Below are 20,568 nucleotides of genomic sequence, written 5' to 3'. Positions count from 1 at the left end.
AAATTGTACACTTACTATTTTTGGCCGAAAACCATGAAGTGTAGTAGGAATGGAGACTGTCTATAAATAGAAAGTTTACTATTTATAGTAAGTCACGGTTTTAGGGTGTTTGAGTCTAAAACTCCATCCTAGGTTTGAGCTCATTATTTCAAGAATTGTAATTTCACTTTCTTTATCATCAATCAATTTATTTTGGATTTATTAAAGATTATTTCTATTTTTATCACTCTTGGATTTGAGGAAGCTTTGTGAGGAGTCCAGAGAGCTCCGTGGATTCGGAGAAGTTATTCCGGGGGGAAGATGGTGATCGATCTCATCATGTCCCTCTTTCTTTATCATCAATCAATTTATTTTGGATTTATTAAAGATTATTTCTATTTTTATCACTCATGGATTTGGGGAAGCTTTGTGAGGAGTCCAGAGAGCTCTGTGGATTCGGAGAAGTTATTCCCGGGGGAAGATGGTGATCGACCTCATCATGTCCCTCCCTGTGTCATCGAGAACTCTGCTAGCTGTTTCCTGTGTACTTGTCTCATGCTGAACTTATTTCCCATGTCTGCTATCATATTCCGTGGATTGCCACTAATGCTGAGGCACCCTGCGCATGGTTGAAGGCCTTCTGGAGCCTTCCTCGAGATCTCTTTGCCGGTCAGTATCTGCTGCACTGGCTGACGCTAGGGGGATCCTTAGAGGAGGTGGAGGGACTTGGTACCATTCACAGCAGATACACTTAGATGCTATGTGAATGCCACATCTCTGCGCCGCCTTCTCTGCAGATACCAGACCAGCAGGACTGATATTTTCAGCAGGATGAGCTTATGCCACTCCCATGTTGCCAGGTCCTGGTTAAGCCTCCTGTTACACAATGCTTCCGGGCTGATTTCATAGAGAACTTCCTAGATGGAGAGTCTGTCCAATTCATATTGTCATTGCGTTTAGAGAGGGTGATCTTGCTGGCTGCTATCCTTTCTAAAAGATGGGTAGGCACATGACCTTCTAAGGGTTCCAGATTCCAGCCCCTCTGACTGCAAAGATCCCTCATCTATTTATCTAAATCAATACTCCTTTACCCAAGTTCGGGATCGGTCAGCTTATTACTTCAAGGTTGAGTGTTCAATCATATGAATGGAATGTGACACAGAAGTCACAAAAAAAAAAAAAAAAAAAAAAAGAAAAAGAAAAAAAGAAAAGAAAAAAGGAAAGAATATGTATGCTTGTTTGAATCAAGTCCAACTGTTGTAGATGCAGTTAAAGCAGCCTACAACACATCTACGATTCAACTTTATGAAAAAAAGAAAAAAGAAAAAAAAAAGAAGAAAAGGTACAAAAGAAACATAATACAACCACGGTTCATACATAAACAACAACTCAACATTCAAACAGAAAAATACACATTCTGATGCAGCTTCATCATTTCTTCAAAGAGAAAAGACCCCTTGCCTTGTGAAAAGGTATTCTCATCTTCTTTGGAAGTTCAACACCTTAATCGACCAGGCGAAGATGGATGCAAAGAGTACAGCGAACCCGATTACCCCAGCAGCAACAACTCCCAAGAAGTCATGCTTGAATCCAAAATAGTTCCTGATGAAATCCGAGACGGACTTGCCAGTGTCCAACATGGGAGTATCTATGTCGCCAAACTGTGACGCAACCAATCCATACAAGGTCCAAGCGAAGGGACATGCCCAATAATACCATCTCCACCACACTGGAATTCTCTGTAATCAAAACAGGAAAAAGCTTTAGTAGATCAGTTTGCAATCACGAAAACATAACCCAAGCCCCACATCCCATGGGTTAGAACCTCAGCCGAACCCCCCTCGTAGGCCCCACTTCACATGGGTTCCGCTTCACATGAGCCACCCGTCCCGAGTGTGCCTCTGCATCCCACAGGCCACCCCGCTCAAGTCTGGTGTGAAAATGCCCCTGCATTGATCACCCCTGGTGAGGAGTCTCGAACACGAGACCTCCCGCTCTGATACCAATTTGATACAGGACAATTAACCACTTGCTCTAAAAGTTTGAGCTTTTAGAGCAAGTGGTTAGTTGTCTTGCATCAGAATGTATAGTGAGAGGATTGGATTTTAAAACTTACAGGTCGGGGAATAAGGTAGCCAGCAAAGAGATTCCATAGTGCGTAGCATGCTGATGAGACTATTGCAGCAATGTCGTGATTGGGGGTCATGCTGACTGCCATCATCCCGTAGAATGTGAAGTAGAGCAATGTGAAGTACATGAAAAACAGATACCAGAAGAACTTGGCAACTGTCCAATCGAATGCGATCATGACATAGACGATGACTGCGTATAAGAGAGTTTGAACAAAGACGTATGGGATTTCAATTGCAACCTGAAAAAGGAGTGGGACAAGATGTGGCATGCCATAGAAGAAGAGGGTAGAATTCAGCAAGGAATATTAGGACACTTATAACAGATATAGAGAATATGCAATGCATGGCCTGCATTTTAGTGATCAGAATCCTTTTGTTGGGGCCATCATGGATGTGAAATAGTCCATAGATCTCCCCCATTAGATCATCCTAACTTATTTGGTTTGATTTCAACCATTTGGTTGCTATCATCCATTTTTGTTGGATGATGTGAGTGCTACTAGGCCATGTCTCATCACATGGTTAGGCCCACAAGATAAACAGATTAAGTTACTAAAAGGTTGGCCCCGCCTACCACTGATGGGTTGAGCATGAAAGGGATGGTTCTTTCAGTCGAGCAAGGTATAATAAAAGAAACCTCGATCGAGGTAGTTTTGGAAACTACCATAACATGAATGGAGGTACCTTCCAAAACTACCATGACATGATCTTGCATATGTGGCATGTGCGTATGGGCCATGTTCTCTATTAAACTGCATGTAATTTTGGACTGATGAAGAAAAAAAAGGTAACGTGGCACTACAGAGAATGCTTACTTGTGCAAATGCAAATGGTAAAGCTGAATACATTCCTGCAGCCCTCTCTCTGTAGAAAACTGTTCGTTCGACAGCGACGACTGGTTGCACAGATTGTGCATTCTGTACTCCCATGAACAGAACCGCGGCATACATGGAACCCATGGCATTGAAAAGATCCTGTCGCCTACTCCTGTAAATTTCACCATTCCAATAAATGAGACCCAGTTAGCTTCTAAACCAACACTGAACTTTTATGTCTGTATGAAAATTGCACAAAATAGACCACACTAATATCATACGTTTTGGAGCCGAGGTCCCAAAATATCGTCCCAAACATCAAAGCTATGAAGGTTGTAAGGAGAAGCCGCACGGCAGTGTATGAAGGATTGCGCCAGTATGACATTTGCTGCTTCCATAGGGAAGCCATGCACTGTGTGACGAAGGGCTGTGCATATTGAGTTGGGAAGTAGAGATCTTTTGATCCGGGAGGAGGGGAACTCAGTTCTTTAATCAAGGCCTTGTTTCTCCTGCAGCAATCACCATAAATCTGTGAGGACTAGAGATGCATAAAGCTGTTGATTCAGACATGGGTTTTAGAGAATGTATAGGATGGCCCACTGGAAAAGATCGGAGTTTCTGTATATCTCAGCGAAGTTGACACCCAGAATATTTTCTTGTGTGATGGAAGACACCTCCAACATCCATGTGGCAGGATTATAACCATCTCTTATCTTACTTATACCATCGATCGACTTCATATAACAAAACGAATTTCCATCAGTACCATGGGGGCCAAAAAAAAAAACAAAAAAACAAAAAGAAAAACAAAACAAAAGAAGAACAAGAAGCTTTTTTGCAGTTTCGGCTTGATCATTCAACCTCACCTCAAAGTACTTGACCAGCTGGGAAGAATGGTGGCCCAATGGACCAACATATATTTCTTCTCCGCCTCGTTTCATAAGGAAGAGCTGCAACCAGGCAGTAAGAGATATCAGATATGGTACATGAACAGAAACAAGAATGAGAAAAAGTAACAAGGTCTTCATTTTCAGCCGTCCACCCTCACCTCATCAAATGCTTCGAATATGTCAATGCTGGGCTGGTGAATTGTGCACACCACAGTTCTTCCAGTGTCCACAGTGTTCCTCACTGTCCTCATTACAATTGCTGCAGCTCGGGCATCCAATCCGGAAGTAGGCTCATCCATGAATATTATAGAGGGGTTGGCGACGAGCTCAACAGCAATGGTCAGCCTCTTTCTCTGCTCAGTTGACAGCCCACTCACACCCGGTAACCCGACAAGCGCTTCCCTCAGCGATGTCAGCTCTACAAGCTCCATGACCTCCTCGATGAACATCTGCAATTATTGATCTCACCATTCAGTTGAGACCCAAACAGAACAAAGTGTTCATGGATCAAATCAAATGAACCGTGCGCAAGAACCAAGACGTTCATCAGGTGGGCCCTACAGTGTATGCACCATGCTAGGAAATCTGGCCATTCCTATCATCTAGTCAGATCTCGACCATGGCCCAACTCATTGTTACTGTCCATATATCTCACCAGTGTCAAGGAACATACACAATGGACCCACCTGATGGACTCTGCAGATTTCGCGCAATGCCACATTGGCACATGTGAGGAGAGCAGGAATCAAATCCTGCTCTGATGAGCAGCCTTCACATTCCTTGACAAAGATTCAGGCCACCAACCTTTCGTGTGGTGGAGTCTACTTCATCAGGTAACCGAAGCCAGGCCGAATAAAGGAGAGATTCGTAGACAGTGACATGAGGAGAGTGGATATCGTTCTGTTCACAGTATCCTGATAAGCGAGCGAATGTCGCTTGCTTCTTGGGATAACCAGAAATGGTGATGTTTCCTTCTATATATCCACCAGTTTTCCTCCCGGCTAAGACGTCCATCAGGGTCGTCTTACCAGCACCGCTGACACCCATCAGTGCTGTAAGAACTCCAGGCCTGAAAGCTCCACTTACACCCTTAAGAAGTACTAATTGATCTCCCTCAACACCTTTAGCTTTCATTTCCTGTTGCAGAAAGCCAGACCATCAGTATGATTCTCAAGACTAATCATTGTGACGGAAGCATGGAGCTGTTATTCGTGAATCTGTCATGGGCTAAAGTGTCTGTTTCCACCATTTCTTAACTTGTACAAATTATGTACCATATGTGTGATGAAATCATACATCAATCCAGACCAGTTATAATCACTGACCTGATATTTCTAACCGTCCATCCAATTGGTGGACATGAAATGGACAGATAAAAAGAAATTGGTCAGCTGTCCAAATTCAACATCTAATATCTCATGGTTAAGATTGTCCTAATAGTCCGATTCTTAGATAGTCTCCATGATTCAGTACATGATTCTTGAGGTCTGGATTGATGTAGATGTATGCTCCACCATGTGTATGGTGGATGATAGTCTAGCTAGCCCATTTACTGTTTGTTTGGAACTTGAGGTCACCTGTGGCATGTCTACACAGTATCTGACATTGTCGAAGGTGAGGGATAGAGGTGTGAATGGAAGAACCATGCCCTTCTTCTTCTTATGAGCATCATCTCTGGCTTCCGTCTGAGCAGACCCAGATGCATCAACCTTAGATTTTGAATGTGAGGTGGAGGCTTTCCCTCGAGATGAAAGCTCGAGACCTTCAACTTCTCCGGTTCTGTTGGCATGCTTCTCCATCAAGGCCTCTTCCGATAGAACTGCTTGACTACTCTTAAATGCTGCAGGCATTCAACCCAACCATTAGAACTACATAATTCAAACTGCTAAGGTGTTTGAATGTGGAAAGTTGTCTCTGCTGACTAAGCACGTAGATACTCACGGTTGAGATAAGCAAGAGCGGCAGTAAAGAAGATGTTGAAGAGGACTACATGACCAATCAATGCACCAAAGCCGATCCAATACCAGTTTGATTCAGTAAAGATTGCCCGAGCCCTCAGGATTTGGACGCCCAACGTCTCTGTCGAATTAGAAATGGTCTGTACGAGAAACAAAAGAACACTTTGAGATGATTTCTCCAAATTAAAGTATTGGAGATTTTTTTTTCTTTTCTCCAGTTTGATACTAGATTCTTACGTGGCTCCAACTTTTCCCAAGAAATTCATTTGTAGCAATTGCATTCTGTGCGTACATCATGGGAGAGATCCAGTAGCCCCAGATCCACCATTTCTTCACATCCTCTGCAACCAACAACATGTTTCAGTCAGTCAGTAAATCTGTCAATTTTCATAGCCCAAATGCTACCCAGACATTTTTAAGGGTGTGTTCGGATCTTCTTCGAACTGAACTGCTATTCATTCAGCTCATTACAAAGGGAATGGCCAACGTTAGGTGTCACCAATTCAGCTCATAATTACAATAGAACTGTTAACAGAAAATCCAAATCGGGATAGACTCACTTTGCTCATTTCAATTTATTGCATTGGATATTTGAAATAAATTCAATTGGGCATCTAAACAAGGACTCAAATGTTAAGAAGTATGAGATATTTTCGAAGATTGAATCTGAATAAAGCTTCACATCAAGTTAAAAATCATGCTTTTCGTAAGTGCATCATACCTCGTGACACGACGAATCCTCCAAGATTCATAATTGTAAAAATTGCAAAGCTTGAAACTGGATTTCCAATAATCATGTTTCGACCCAGTCCAGCCATGAGTCGGAATAGTCCAGATGCCATCTGGCTAATCAATACAAGTATTGCGTACTGTCTAAACATCCTGAAACAAGAACAATATATGGTAGTTGTTATTGTGGAGTCAAAATAAAAGAAGGTTGAAATAGTACAGGCTCTAAAACAAAAGAGTGTTTGGATGCAGCACAAATGGCGATCCTAGGAGCAGCATGGAAAACAGAATCATCATTAATCAGGCTGTTGTTTCCCTGATTTTTATACATATCTCAGTTGCAATTTGATTGTAGCCTACTTTTCTGGTATTGGAAGCTGATATTTCAAAATGTAGTCTCACCTTTGAACATTTGGATCATAGCCAATGACGTAATAAGTCATGGCAACCCAGATAGCAACTTCCACAAATGATATGGGAATCTTGATGATCCATGTAGGCAGTGAGTATGCCCATGAAGGATAAAAGAGGAGGTCTCTTTGCTTGTAGAAAACAGGAAGCTTTCCGATGGTCATGGCAATCTCTGAGAACCCATTAAACAGTAGCGTCACAAGTGCAAAAAATAGACTGCCCATAAAAATAGTCCCTTCATCAAATGAATCACGGTGCATCTCGGTACGCAGGAAAACTGTCATTGCGATGAGCGCGATAACTACAAGCTGAAATTAGAGGAAAACACAATGTGAAGCACAGAACTTGTTAGTCTAAAATTCATAAGGCGCACTAGGATGTACAACAATACTCACTTTCATCATTTTGAAGATGTAGACAAATGAGTTTCGCTTCATCAGCAACCATTCCCTTGCGACGCATGCTTTAAGCAATCCCATCTTGCTAATGCCATATTTGGAAGTTGTTAAAGCAGCAGGATGGCTCTTGCTCTTGTCAAATGGGATGGTAAGTTCATCTTCTAATTTACGACCAACATGGAATGATTGGAATGCGTCCGCAAATTCCTTGATGGAAATGTATGTGTAAGGCTCATCTTTATTTGCCCAGTATTGCTGCTGATCTTTTATTGAAGTTACCTGGTGATGAGAAAGAATTCAGTTTTGTGTTCAGTATTCTATTCCAGGATTGAACCATTCTTTCAAAAGATGGAAGTAACTGTTGCAAGACTTCAATTCATTTGGTAATTATTATAGAGGAAATGATCAGGTTGGGGTGATACCATTTACTATGAAACAATTCAGTCCACTTCAAGTTGTACTTGAGACGATAGTAATTGCAATTTAGGGCCCAATAAATCATTTTGAACAGTGTGAAGTTAACCCTCCTTTGGTCATTTCCTCTTTATGAATTTGAACTGTTGAAATTCAATTTAATGGAGCATACAAGATGAATGAGTTTGCTCAACTTACTTCCTGCAAGAAATCAGCAACACCTTTCCTCTCGGGGCATTTGAACCCCATGGATTCGAAGAACTCGAGCACGTGTTCTCGAGGACCCTGATACACAATCTGCCCGTCGGAGAGAAGAATTATGTCATCGAAGAGGTTGTATGTTTCTGGTGCTGGCTGAAGCAGCGCAATCAGCGCACTCCCGCCAAGGATGTGAATGGACTGTCTCAGGGAATTGACAATCTGGAAAGTTGTGGCGCTGTCCAGACCCGTGGATATCTCGTCCATGAACAGTGTTTTTGCAGGTCCCACAAGCATCTCGCCTATATCAATCATAATTAAGAATTATTAGCCCGAAATAAGTACAGGTTACAAGAACTAAGGACTCATCTCTAGCCTAAGAATATTTTCTAAGGCTGCGTTTGGATACACTTTTCAATTGAGTTGCAATAGTTAGTTAAATAAGCAGTTATGAGCACATGGCAATTCCCATCCTTAGCATTTGTATCTAGGAAGTACCTCTGAAAATGCAATTCAACAAGTTCAAGTTACAAGTTCTGTAACTTCAATTTTGTAGCCAAAAGCTCAATATGAATACAAAGGTAGTTGCAATGCAACTATTTCAACTTTATTAAAACAGTTATTGCATTTCAATTTAATTGTGCATCCAAACGTGGCTTAAGTTGTGCTTTTTGGTAGTTTATCTGCCTGTTGTAACACGCTTCTTTTGTCCTCCTGAGATGCCCCTCAGCATTTGATCCCCCACCATGGTATCAGCACAGACATCGAGTCCTAAGATCTGCAATTCAGAGAGGACGATGAAATAGTTAATGTCCATGTTTCTGTTGTGTTACATTTTTAAATTTTTTTTTTTTTTAATTCCGTTCACTGCACAAACCTTCAGAATATAGTCTGTGACCACACTTTCCTTCTGCCCTTCCAGTGATGCAGCCTACAAGAGTACAGAAAAATGAGAAATGAGGTAACATTAATCTCAGACTTTCAAGTTCAGATGAGTCTTCCACAAAAGTCATATAGCATGGCTCATCAGATGTTCATACACTTAGTTTCTTTTCATTCTTTTTCTTTTTCTTTTTTCTTTATTATTATTATTTTTTTTTGGGTTACACAAATGAAAATTGGCTGCATTTCAGGTTGGACCTGAAATATCGCAATTCAGGATTTGGGACGAAAGGAGCAAAAAACGACAGCCCATCTAATGTTCACATTTTTTTCCATGCCACCCTAATGCATTGCAGAACGGACAGTCCATTCCGCGTAATCTTGTGCTCATTCAAAATTTGGAAGGCATCCAAGAAGCCCTTTTGAAGTTGATAAGATGAATGCAGAAAATGAATTGAGCAGATGCAGTGACAGATCAAACACATAAAATAAATAAAATAAAATAATTAAAAAAAGACCCTTTTAATGGAGGTGATCATGAGCGGATTTATCCATTATTAAACAATAACATTACAATTGAGAATTCTATCAATTAATAATTTCATATTTAGGGGTTCTTTGGATGTCTATAAATGGGGCAAGTTGTAAATGATTTACAACGAAATCATTTATACTCTGCATCTGGATGACCTTTTTTGCTTGTAAATCATTTACAGGCTGTAAATGCTTTGTAGCATTTAACCCACCTCATTTACAGGCAAAAAGGCAGGATTTCATTTACATACTCTCCATTTACAGCCTAACGGCTATATTTTCAAAAATTGGCTCTCCATTTACAGGACTTAAACCATTTACAGGCTATCGAAACACAACACAATCATTTACCTGCAAATCATTTACAGCTTACACAGCTTACAGCCAAACAAGACAGGCTGTAAATGGTTTACACCTGTAATTCATTTACCACTTAAATCATTTACAGGCATCCAAATGACCCCTTATCGAAGGAAAAATGGTTATATTTCTATATATTGGAAAGAAAAAGAATGTAAAATTATGGTTGCAGACATAAATTGTTGGTTCACCTTCATGTAGACATCAATATCAGGATCTGGCCTAATGTTTGCTTCTTTCTCCCTTCTTGACAGCTCCATCAGCATTTCTGTAAATCAAGGGAAACGAATAAATAAATAAATAAATACTGATTGGGACACTACCGAACTCTCTAAACTCAGTTCTAATTAACTTAAGTCATTTTCTAGTAACTTACCATAATTTGTTCCGGCTCCTTGGCATCGTGCGGAGAAAGCCAAGGTTTCTCTCACTGTCATTTCTCCAATGTGAAGATCATGCTGGCTGATATAAGCAGAAGTTCTCTGAGGGACAAACTCCTCCATTCCATGGCCATTATATGTTACTGTGCCGGATACCTGATGTTTTAGAAAAGAGTCATTATACGATGACTGATGCTTGATCAACAGAAATAGCTTCTCTTTTTGGTTTCTTAAGCCATTGATTTGGTGGGCCTCATCACCTGATGGACCACTCCTGAATATTTCCCCTACCATATGACCAAGCCATCTAATGAAAATGGAAAATTGAAACCAATGGCCAACAGTTAACAGTGCCAAATTGAATGGCTAGGATTGCCTGATGGGGTGGGCTATGTTGGCGGGGTATCTTTTATATTATTTCTTTGACATAGAAATGAATTTTTTTCTAAAAAGACGTTGAAAATACAGTAATAATGCATTAAAAGAGATCTGAAGAAAAATAATTTCTCTACCTTTATTTCTGAATCAAGCTTTCCTGCTAAAGCCAATAACAAAGTTGTTTTCCCAGATCCTGGAGGTCCTAAAAGCAAAGTCATTCTGCACAATTTACAGGTGAATCAAACTCCTGCCAAGCCAAAAATTTATAGAATAAAGGATATTGTAATTTTAAATGGCTTTTTAAAATTTTGGGTGTTTAAAAAATTCCTGCCATACCTCTTTCCTCCAAAATTTTCAACAGCCCATTTGTCCTTTTGTTGTGTATTTTAGTCCCACTCATTTAAAAGGGTGTCTTAACACCCCATTTGAATCTATTCAAAGTCTATAAACAAACTTCTCTTAATCCATTTTTAATAGATCAATCGAGCATCAAAACTTCCTCTTTCTCAACACTCTGGTTCAGTTTTTTCAAGTGTGGTTTAAGTGCTTGTTTCTTGTTTGGCTTAAGGTTGTAACTGGTTTGAGCCTGTGTACAGTGAATGCACCACTATAACCAAGTTATAGTCTTTGTATCTTGAACATTGATTGTCTAAGATTCCTGTTATGCTTGGGACGTGGTCCAAGGAGGGCAAATTCAACTTCAAGCTGAGTGATTCCAAATCAGTCCTCGACTTGGCTCAAAATATCACAAGTCCTCTTTACTTTTTCTCCCTTATTTCCTTTTTCGAATTTTTGTTTTACAGTTTATATTATTTTCAACTTTCAAAGCCAACCATCTTGAAGTTGATTTTTTTTTTTTAATTTTTTTTTTTAATTTTAACAATTAGATTATGCCAACATTATAGATAACACTATGGCTGAGTTGTCCAAAATTAAATCTTTTCCTGAATAACACTTTAAACGGTGGAAACAAAGTTGAGTTTCGCATTGGACACCTTGAAAGTTTTTTACGTTTTGTCTGAATCATTTTAGTTTGATCCAACAAATGAAACTCATATTAGAGATGCCAATAATTGCAAAAATTATATTCTTAATGCTTCCTCCAATAAATTATACGATGTTTATATTTCTTATGCATCTACTAAAGATACTTGAGTTGTATTAGAAAAGAAATATATATTGAAAGATGCAGAGACAGAAACATGTCATTGCAAATTTCCTTCATCATGTGATGACAGATGATAAACTAGTCACTAACTAGATATATGAATATCAGATCTGCTACATGAACTCTCGACTTAAGGAATAAAATTGTATGAAGTTTTTTTCTAGCAGGATTCTTATAGAAAAAATACCACCCTCATGAAAAGCATATAAGAACAAAATGAAATACAAGAAAATGGCATGTCTATGCATAGTATAATTGTACAAATTAGAATTGAGGGAGCTAATAAAAACAAAGACTAAAAAGAAAATATAAATGAAACAGCCTTAAAAGCAAACTTAGTTGAATCAAATGAGGTAAACAAAAAAGAATGAGAATTCCTATAATTGTGGAAAAGTAGGACATGATGCTAATGAATGCATGCTTAAAAAGAAAACAGGAAATAAATTCAAGAAAAAGAAAAAAAATATTATTACTTTGGAAAATCAGGCCACTATATTATGGAATACAAAAATAAAAAGAAAAATATCAAAGCCCATGTTAATCTTGTTGAAATTGAAAATGAATCCGACATAATAGTGGCTATTGTTCTGAAGTCTATCTCATAAACAACATGGAATGAGTAGTAGACACTGGGGCAACATAGTATGTATACAAGTACCGTAGCATGTTTACCTTCTATCAAGTGATAAGAGATGAAGAATAAGTATTCATGGGAAATGCTTGAACATAACTGGTTATTGGAAAAAGGAAAAGTACACTTGAAGCTCACACTTGAAAAAACTCTTATGATAAACAATGTCACTTGATATTAAAAGAAATTTGGTCTTTGGTTCACTCCTCAATAAAGCTAGGGTTAAATTAGTGTTGATTTAGAAAAGCTTGTTCTTACAAAAAATGGGACCTTTATGAAAAAAAATGTTACTGTAATGAAGGGTTATTTATTACAAGTATATTTTCAAATGAAAGTAATAAGAAGTCATCGAATGCTATTTATATTGTTGAGCCTCTAAATCTATGGCATATCATATTGGGACATGTGAATATAACTTCACTAAAAAGAATGAGAATGCTAAGTGTTTTACCTGATTTTTCAAAGGAATAATTCACTAAATGTAAAGCATGTATAGAATCTAAGTTTTTTAGAAACCCTTTAATAATTAAATAAGAAATCTAAAACATTAGACTTAATACATACTGACTTGAAAAATGTTAAAAATCACATGTCTGGGAGTGATAAAGCATAGTATGTTATGTTTGTAAATGACCATTCAAGATACACTAAAGTATATCTATTAAGAAACCAAGATAAGCTTTAGAAAACTTTTTAAAATATAAAACTAAAGTTGAAAACCAGTTAAGAAAATCAAAAGACTTACGAGTAGATAGACGATGAGAGTATAAATCTCTCCAATTTAAAGAACTTTGTAAAAAGAGTAAAATAACTTATGAAACTGCTGCCACCTATATACCCGAACAAAATAAAATAGCAGAACATAAGAATAAAACACTTACGAAAATGATAAATGTTATGTTAAATAGTTTTGGCTTGTCCTCTGACGCGTGACGAGAAACAATTATATCTATTTGTTATTTTCTAACTGGTGGATGCCTTATAAAATAATTAAAAAACATTATATAAACTTTAGAAAAATCACCCTCTTAGTTATAAATATCTTAAAATATAGAGGTATCTTGTTAAAGTATGGTTACCAAACACAGAGAAAATAAAATTAGGACATAAAATAACTGACCATGTATTTATAAGATATACATAATATAGTGCGCCATATTGATTTCTAATTTTAAAATCTAAGGATAATTTTCTAGATCTAAATACCATAATTGAAGAAAGAGATGCAAGGTTCTTTAGAAGCATATTTTCTATAAAATCTAAATTTGTATAAATAAAGGAAATTGCATCAACTAGTAAAAATGTAAATGATAAAAATGAAGAAGAGCTATAATAAAAAAATATGCAAAAGAGTTAAGAAAGAAATTAATTTAGAATTTAGTTTATATATATTTTTTAATAGAAGGTGGCCCACAAACATATACAGAAGCCCTAAACTCACATGATGCAAATTTTTTGAAAGAAGCCATTAATGGTAAATTGGAATCTATAATATCTAATAATACTAGAGAACTTATACACCTACTACTTGAAAATAAACTAATAGGTTGTAAATAAGTATTTAAGAAAAAACTAAAACTATATGAAGCCATAAATAAGTTTAAGGCTAGGTTAGTTGCTAAAGGCTTTAAATAAAAGAAATTGATTGATTACTTTGACACCTATTCTCCTGCAATGAGAATTATAAAGATTAGGGTCTTAATAGTAATAGTATCCATATTTAAATTAATGGTATACCAAGGGGTCATTTGACATCTCTACTAATATGAGCTTATTTGCTTATTCTAAAAAAAATTCTCTCTTATTTCGGAAATAAGGTATTTGGTAAATCTCTAATTTTTCTATTACTTTTTAGAAACTAGCAAAAAAGCTCTTAAAAAATAAGTAATTGGGAAGTCACTTTTTCTTTAAGAGCTTATTTGGTTTAAGTGGCTAGACATTTTTTTACTAATTTTTGGACAAATAATTCCCGTATACCCATCTTTTCTTCTCTTTACAATCTCTCTAATTAGGTCGGCTCACATGATGAATGGCCATATTGAAGGTGGGGCCCTACATGAAGAATGGTCCAATCAAGGTGGGCCCACATAATGCACGGTCATGTCAAAACTGGGCCCCACATGATAAATGCCCCACATCAAAGTGTGGCCCACATGATAGACGATCCACATCAAGCAGGCCCCACCTAATGGACGGTCCATATCAAAGGAGGGACCCACATGATGGATGTTGGACAACAAAGGTGGGACCACATGATGGAAGGTTGACATCAAAGGTGGGCCCACATGATGAATGACCCATATTTAAGGTTGGGCCCCACATGATGGATAGTCCACAACAAAGGTGGGACCCACATGATGGATGGTGAACATCAAAGTGGGTCCCACATGATGGATGGCTCACATCAAAAGTGGCCCCGTATGGACTATTGACATCAAGTGGGCCCCACATGATGGATGGTTCATAACAAAACTGGGACTCACATGATGGATGGTGGACATCAAAGGTGGGCTTGCATGATGAATGGTTCGTATTGAAGTTGCCCCCCACATGATGACTGGTCCACATCAAGGTGGATCCACATAATGCATGATTCACATCAAAGGTGGGCCCCACATGATAGATTGGCACACATCAAAAGTGTGTCCCAGCATGATGGGCCATCCCGTTAAGTGGGCCCCACTTGATGGATGAGTGACATCAAAGGTGGGACCCACATGATGGATGATGGAATTAAAGGTGGCGTGATGGACGGTTGACGTCAAAGTTGGTCCCACATGATGAACGACCCATATTAAAGGTGGGGCCCATCATAATGAATGGGCCACATCAAGGTGGCCCATAATGGATGGAGTGGGCCTTACATGATGGATGGCCCACATCAAAGTGTGGCCCCTCATGATGGATAGTCCACATCAAGTGGGCCCCACCTAATGAACGGTCCACATCCAAGGTATCGCATGATGGACGACCCATATCGAAAGTGGCCTAACATGATTGATGATCCACATAGAAGGTGCGCTCAAGCAATGGATGGTGGACATCAAAAGTGGGCCCCACATGATGGACAACACACTTCGAAGTGGGGCCCATATGATCGGCACGTCAAATGTGGATTCTAAGTGATGGGTAGTGGAATTGAGGGGCCCCACATAAAGGACAATTACATGGATGGTGGGCCTCGTATGATGAATGACATACATCAAGGTGGGCCCCACATAATAGACGATCCAAGTCAAAGGTCAACCCCTATTGATAAATGGTCCACATCCAAGACGAGCTTTGCATGATGGATGACCCATTTTGAAGGTTTCGCTCACAAAATGGATGATCCACATCAAAGGTGGGGCTCCATATGATAGACAGTCCACATTCAATGTCTGACATAATGGATGGTCCAAATGCTTTAAAACATGAAGATTGTAGCCATCCATTCTTTTGCCATTAGGAGCATGGACAATCTATGATGACTTCCACTAAAACAATCACTTGGGTTGCTCTTATAGTGGAGTTGTTCTAATCCGTAAAAATGACATCAACTACTCTTTAAAAAGCTCTTATTGGAGCTTATTTTAAATAAGAGCCTTTTTTTTTTTTCCTTGAAAATGTAACTTTATTAAACAAGCTTATTTAAAACAAGAACTAAAATAAAAGGAGCTTATTAGAGTAGCTCTTATTTGAAAAGCTCTTATTAAATTAGAGTAAAGATGCCAAACGAGCCCCAAATAAATGTTAATGCAATATTTTTAAATAGAGAATTAGAAGAAGAAATATATATGTAATAACCTAAGGAATACAATATTTCAGGTAAAGAAATTAAAGTTTGTAGGTTAGTTAAGTTATTAATTATATGGTCTAAAAAAAGCTCCTAAATAATGGCATGGAAAATTTGATAATGTTATGAAATTAAATGGACATCAAATATATGATATAGATAGATTTGTATATAGTAAATTCTCTAGAAATAAATGGATCATCGTCTATTTATACGTACATGACACGCTTATCTTTGGAACTAATATTAAATTAATACTACTAAGAAGTTTTGATTATCCAAGTTTGATATGAAAGGTTTGCGGAAAGTTAATATGATCTTAGGTATTAAGGTTATTAGGAAAAATGATGGTCTTATCCTATCATAATCTCATTACCTTGAAAACATGATTTAATCACTTCAATTGTATGCCTATTCATACTTCTTATGATTATGCTATACATTTAAAAAATAAATAAAAGTATATCATGACTAGAGTATTATAGAATAATGGATAGCCTTATGTATCTTATGAATTACACTAAACCTAACATAGCTTTCGCAGTAGGTATGTTAAGTAGATATACATAATTATGGATATGAACGTTGGAATGCTTTGTCTAGATTCTAAGATATTTAAAAATAACTATCAAATATGTTATGCATTATATTGACTTTCCTATTATGTTAGAAGGGTAAAATGATGATAACCGGTTTAGTGACTCAGATGAAACTAAATCTATTAGTGGATATGTTTTTTACTTAAGGTGAAGGGGTAGCCTCTTGAAAGTCTTCCAAGCAAACTTGTATCACTCGATCCACTATAAAATTTGAGTTCATTACTTTAAAAAATGCATGATTAGAAGCTGAGCGGCTTAGAAATCTTTTGGTTGATATACTTTAATGACTGAAATGTGTCTCAACTATATCTTTTACATTGGGATTGCCAATAAGCTACAATTAAGATCAAGAGTAAGATCTATAATGACAAAAATATACATATAAGATTCCATCATAACATAGTGAGGTATTTATCGAATGAAGTAATAACACTTGATTTTGTGAAATTAGAAAAGAATTTGACAAATTCTTTAAGCAAATGACTCTCTAAAAAGTTATAAGACAATAAACGGAATAGGGCTAAGCCTAAAAATATGACCTATTAATGTCGGCTACCCAACTTATACAAGTAGAGATCCCATAAGACAAGTTTTTAATGGCTAAACAACAAAATCTTAGGAGACGTTTTAGCACTTCAATGATTTTGCACCTTTGTATAGTATAGGTAGTGTGAGTAGCAATGAGTAATGATGAATTTTTGAACTCTTAATGAATTTATATGCCATATAATTATATTGGTGGTATATCCAATTGCCATGTACACTTAATAGAATTCACCTATATGAATATGGAGGTGGGATTGCTTCCTATGAGAATATATTTCAATTTAGAAGAGTACTCATGAAATCAGATAATGACGCATGATAAAAGGAACTGAACCATAGAACTGCTTGTAATAGAAAAATTATGTGAGTGACATGTATAACCGATTTACATTAAAAAGTCATGTTAAAGATCATTAATCACCTAATTTCTATAAATTGGTCTTACTTACTCTAATGACAATTAAAGTCCGATAAATCTCTTCCATATTAATCCAAAATGTCTTGAATTTTAAAACAAATGAGATATTATTGTAATTTTAAATGGTTTTTAAAAATAAAAAATAAAAAATTCTTGGCGTTTCAGAATTTTCCACCATTCCGCTTCCCTCCAAACTTTTCAACATCCCATTTGTCCATTTGTTTTGCATTGATTTTGGTTCCAAATCAAAGATTCTTGAAATTTCTAAAGTGTTTATAAGTGGAATGTGTTCTAAAAGGCTCGGACCTTCAACGATTATTGATGTTGGTGTCGGACCGTTTCTTTACAATGCGCGATCGTGCCGAGCTGAGTCAAGTGGAGCTGAGATGTTTTGTGTCACATGCATGTGTGTGCGCACTAGGTTGGGCTGGGAAGAAGCCGTGAGCGTAGGCATGGGCATGGGCATGAGAGTGGGTGTGGTGCATTTGTGTTTGTGTACATGTGCAAGCAGGGTGATGCATGTGTGTTTGTGTACATGTGCAAGCATGGTGATGCAAGTCTATTTGCCTGTGGCCTACTTGCATCCCTTTGTTTTTAAAACAGGGATATATCTGTTCAGACCTAATGGCCAGCAAGTCTAAGGGTTGCACTTGTCTCTTGGTTTTAAAGCCAACAGTCACACTCGTTTGAAAAGGTACATTAACAATTCATTTGTATCTATTCGAAGTCTACAAATAGACTTCTCTTAATCCATTTTTACCCATTAATTAAGCATACAAATCCCTCTTTCTCAACCCTTTGTGTCAGTATTTTCAAGTGTGGTTTAAGTGCCTGTTTTCAATCAGGGTTAAAGTTGGTGAGTAGTTCGAGCTTATGTATAATGAGTTCACAGCTATGACCGAGTTGTGGTCATTGTGTTATATGGGTTGGTTGTCCAAGATTCCTAATGTACTTGGGACGTGATCTAAGGAAGATAAATTCAACTTCAAGCTTAGTGACTTAAAATCACGCCTTAACTGAAAATTTCATAAAGTGGTCTTTACTTTCTTTTTTCCCCTTATTTTCTTTTTGAATTTTTGTTTTACATAGTTTGTATTATTTTCAATTTTCAAACCCAAAGGAAACAGGAAATTTTGCAAAACCAAGTTCATGATATCGACATTTTCTCACCTGTAAGGCTTGATGATTCCACTAACATCACGGAGGATCGATACAGGTTTCTTCCTACTGGGAAGAATACGAAGAGTACTCAAGAACCCCTTTGGAAACAAATGAGAGATCGATACATCAGTACATTTGAATATTAGAACATATTAAGAACGCCCACATTGATGATTTTCTTTTCTGATTCAATGATTCAGATATGCTAATTATACCTCAATAATATTAAAGATGAAGTTGACTATTGTTGGTAAAGCTCTGCTACCAAGATAGGCTTCCGCTTCGATATTCAAATTCTTGAATCGGACTTCGACTGTGGGAACCTCGATTCCAACTCTGACCAAACATTTGAGAAAGACAACCCATCAATGATCCATCAGCAAAAAGGCTACGGAAGGTTTGATAAGAAAAAAATAAAATAAAAAATAAAAAGAGGAAATCAGAGGAGTTCACCGTTCAATTCGGTTTTTGAGCTTCAACAGGAACTTCTCATTGTCTTCCTCAGTAACTCTAATCAGTCTCTCCAACAAATTCTTTCTCTCTTGTAACCCAAGATCCTTAACATCAACCTCCTTTAGTTCCCCGGCGACTTCACTCAGTATCCCTTTCCTGATCCGGTCGTAAGTCGGCAGCTTCTCGAGAGCAGCCCATTTTAGTGCTTCTTCATCGTCTTCGTCATGAGATGATCTTGAGAAGACATCTTCGGCAGTTGTGTTCCTCCATGAAGAGCCAATTCTATGCAAACTCCCAACTCTATAAAGATTAGCAGTATCCATTGAATCTCACAAAAAACCCACCAAAACCCGATAAATCCTTTTCAAGTTTCAATTTAAGGAGCCTCAATTTTTATGTAAGAAGATTAAAATTTATAGGATTTTTATCCCCAAAACAATCGACTTATAACACAAAAAGATTCTTCAAGTCTCAGTGCAAGTAACTTGAAACTAAATGTCTTGAACATGAAAAAAACAGAAAGATGATCTGTTTCTCTGAAACAGAACCCGGAAAGATTCTTCAAATTCCAATGCGAGAAACCATAAATTTAAAAATCTAGAGATTGAAAAGAACAAAAAATGATGTGTTTTTCCTCCCAAATAAAACCCAACAAAACCCAGAAAGAGTCTTCAATTCTCAGTTACTCACTCCAAGAGACTTGAAATCTCAACCTATATAAATACATAAAGAAACCAAGGAAATAAGATGGGCATTTCCTTCTCTCTCTGAGAAAGTTAGAGGCCTTTATTTAAATAGAAGAGAAGGCGGCATTTTCTTCCTATAATCTTCAATAGAAGAGATTTCGAAATACGGCGTCGATGACAAAAGAATTACAACAATCTGCAATAGTGCACATCGTCTATGTCGAGTGCAGAGGATTTCTTTTCATTCCTTCTTTATAGAGAATTCGACCCGAATTCATGGGCTATGTCATCTATGACGATGTAAACATGATACTACTAATATGACATTTACATCTCCGGACCTTTTTAATTGACTTTCCATTAAGCTACCTCGTTGGCAAATGGCTTTTGTCTACCGGACAACAATGATTTTACCTAAAATAATGAAAATGACCCCTCATTAAAGAGGTTAGTTAATAAGAATTAATAGGTACCTAAATGTAAATATTTGTTATTATTAAAATATTTTCTAAAAAAGAAAAAAATCTGGACAAATTGCATTGTAATCAGGACGTGTTTACTAGTTGGTGTTTTGTGGGACCCACCATGATGTATCCACGCAGTCCATCCATTTTCCATATCATTTTAGGGCATGACCCAAAAATATTAGGTAGATCCAAATATCAGGTGGACC

The 20,568-nt window shown here is 37.4% G+C and overlaps 1 protein-coding gene across 2 annotated transcripts; it reads right to left on the bottom strand.

The window, feature by feature from the left end:
- Positions 1-1,197: 1,197 nt before the first annotated feature.
- Positions 1,198-20,149, bottom strand: LOC131223300 (ABC transporter G family member 39-like). 2 transcript variants are annotated; one of them, XM_058218656.1, is made up of 23 exons: positions 19,210-20,149; positions 18,972-19,092; positions 18,766-18,854; positions 10,593-10,677; positions 10,077-10,236; positions 9,892-9,968; positions 8,802-8,855; positions 8,612-8,702; positions 7,925-8,226; positions 7,310-7,591; positions 6,906-7,222; positions 6,496-6,656; positions 6,012-6,115; positions 5,758-5,914; positions 5,394-5,656; positions 4,621-4,953; positions 3,975-4,265; positions 3,793-3,876; positions 3,527-3,660; positions 3,208-3,435; positions 2,927-3,098; positions 2,096-2,350; positions 1,198-1,718 (listed from the first exon to the last, which is right to left on the bottom strand). In XM_058218656.1, the coding sequence occupies exons 1-23, from the start codon at positions 19,530-19,532 to the stop codon at positions 1,458-1,460; spliced, it is 4,344 nt and encodes a 1,447-aa protein (XP_058074639.1). In that variant the 5' UTR covers positions 19,533-20,149; the 3' UTR covers positions 1,198-1,457. The 2 variants fall into 2 exon arrangements, with proteins under 2 accessions (XP_058074639.1, XP_058074640.1); XM_058218657.1 differs by lacking the exons at positions 2,096-2,350; positions 18,972-19,092; positions 19,210-20,149 and having other exon boundaries at positions 18,766-18,869.
- Positions 20,150-20,568: the final 419 nt, after the last annotated feature.

The sequence above is a fragment of the Magnolia sinica genome, chromosome 13 (genome assembly GCF_029962835.1).
Source record: "Magnolia sinica isolate HGM2019 chromosome 13, MsV1, whole genome shotgun sequence".
NCBI classification, from domain to species: domain Eukaryota; kingdom Viridiplantae; phylum Streptophyta; class Magnoliopsida; order Magnoliales; family Magnoliaceae; genus Magnolia; species Magnolia sinica.
Note: the sequence above shows the minus strand (reverse complement) of the source record. Positions and strands in the feature narration are given on the sequence as shown.

What these genes read in the sequence shown, in the direction of transcription:
- LOC131223300 (XM_058218656.1), bottom strand. Translation starts at nt 19,532, where the DNA reads ATGGATACTGCTAATCTTTATAGAGTTGGGAGTTTGCATAGAATTGGC. An exon ending in GGAATCATCAAGCCTTACAG is followed by an intron (nt 10,678 to 18,765) that starts GTGAGAAAATGT and finishes TAAATTGTGCAG; the next exon opens with AATGACTTTGCTTTTAGGAC. An exon ending in TACCATTTGCATTTGCACAA is followed by an intron (nt 2,351 to 2,926) that starts GTAAGCATTCTC and finishes CTCCTTTTTCAG; the next exon opens with GTTGCAATTGAAATCCCATA.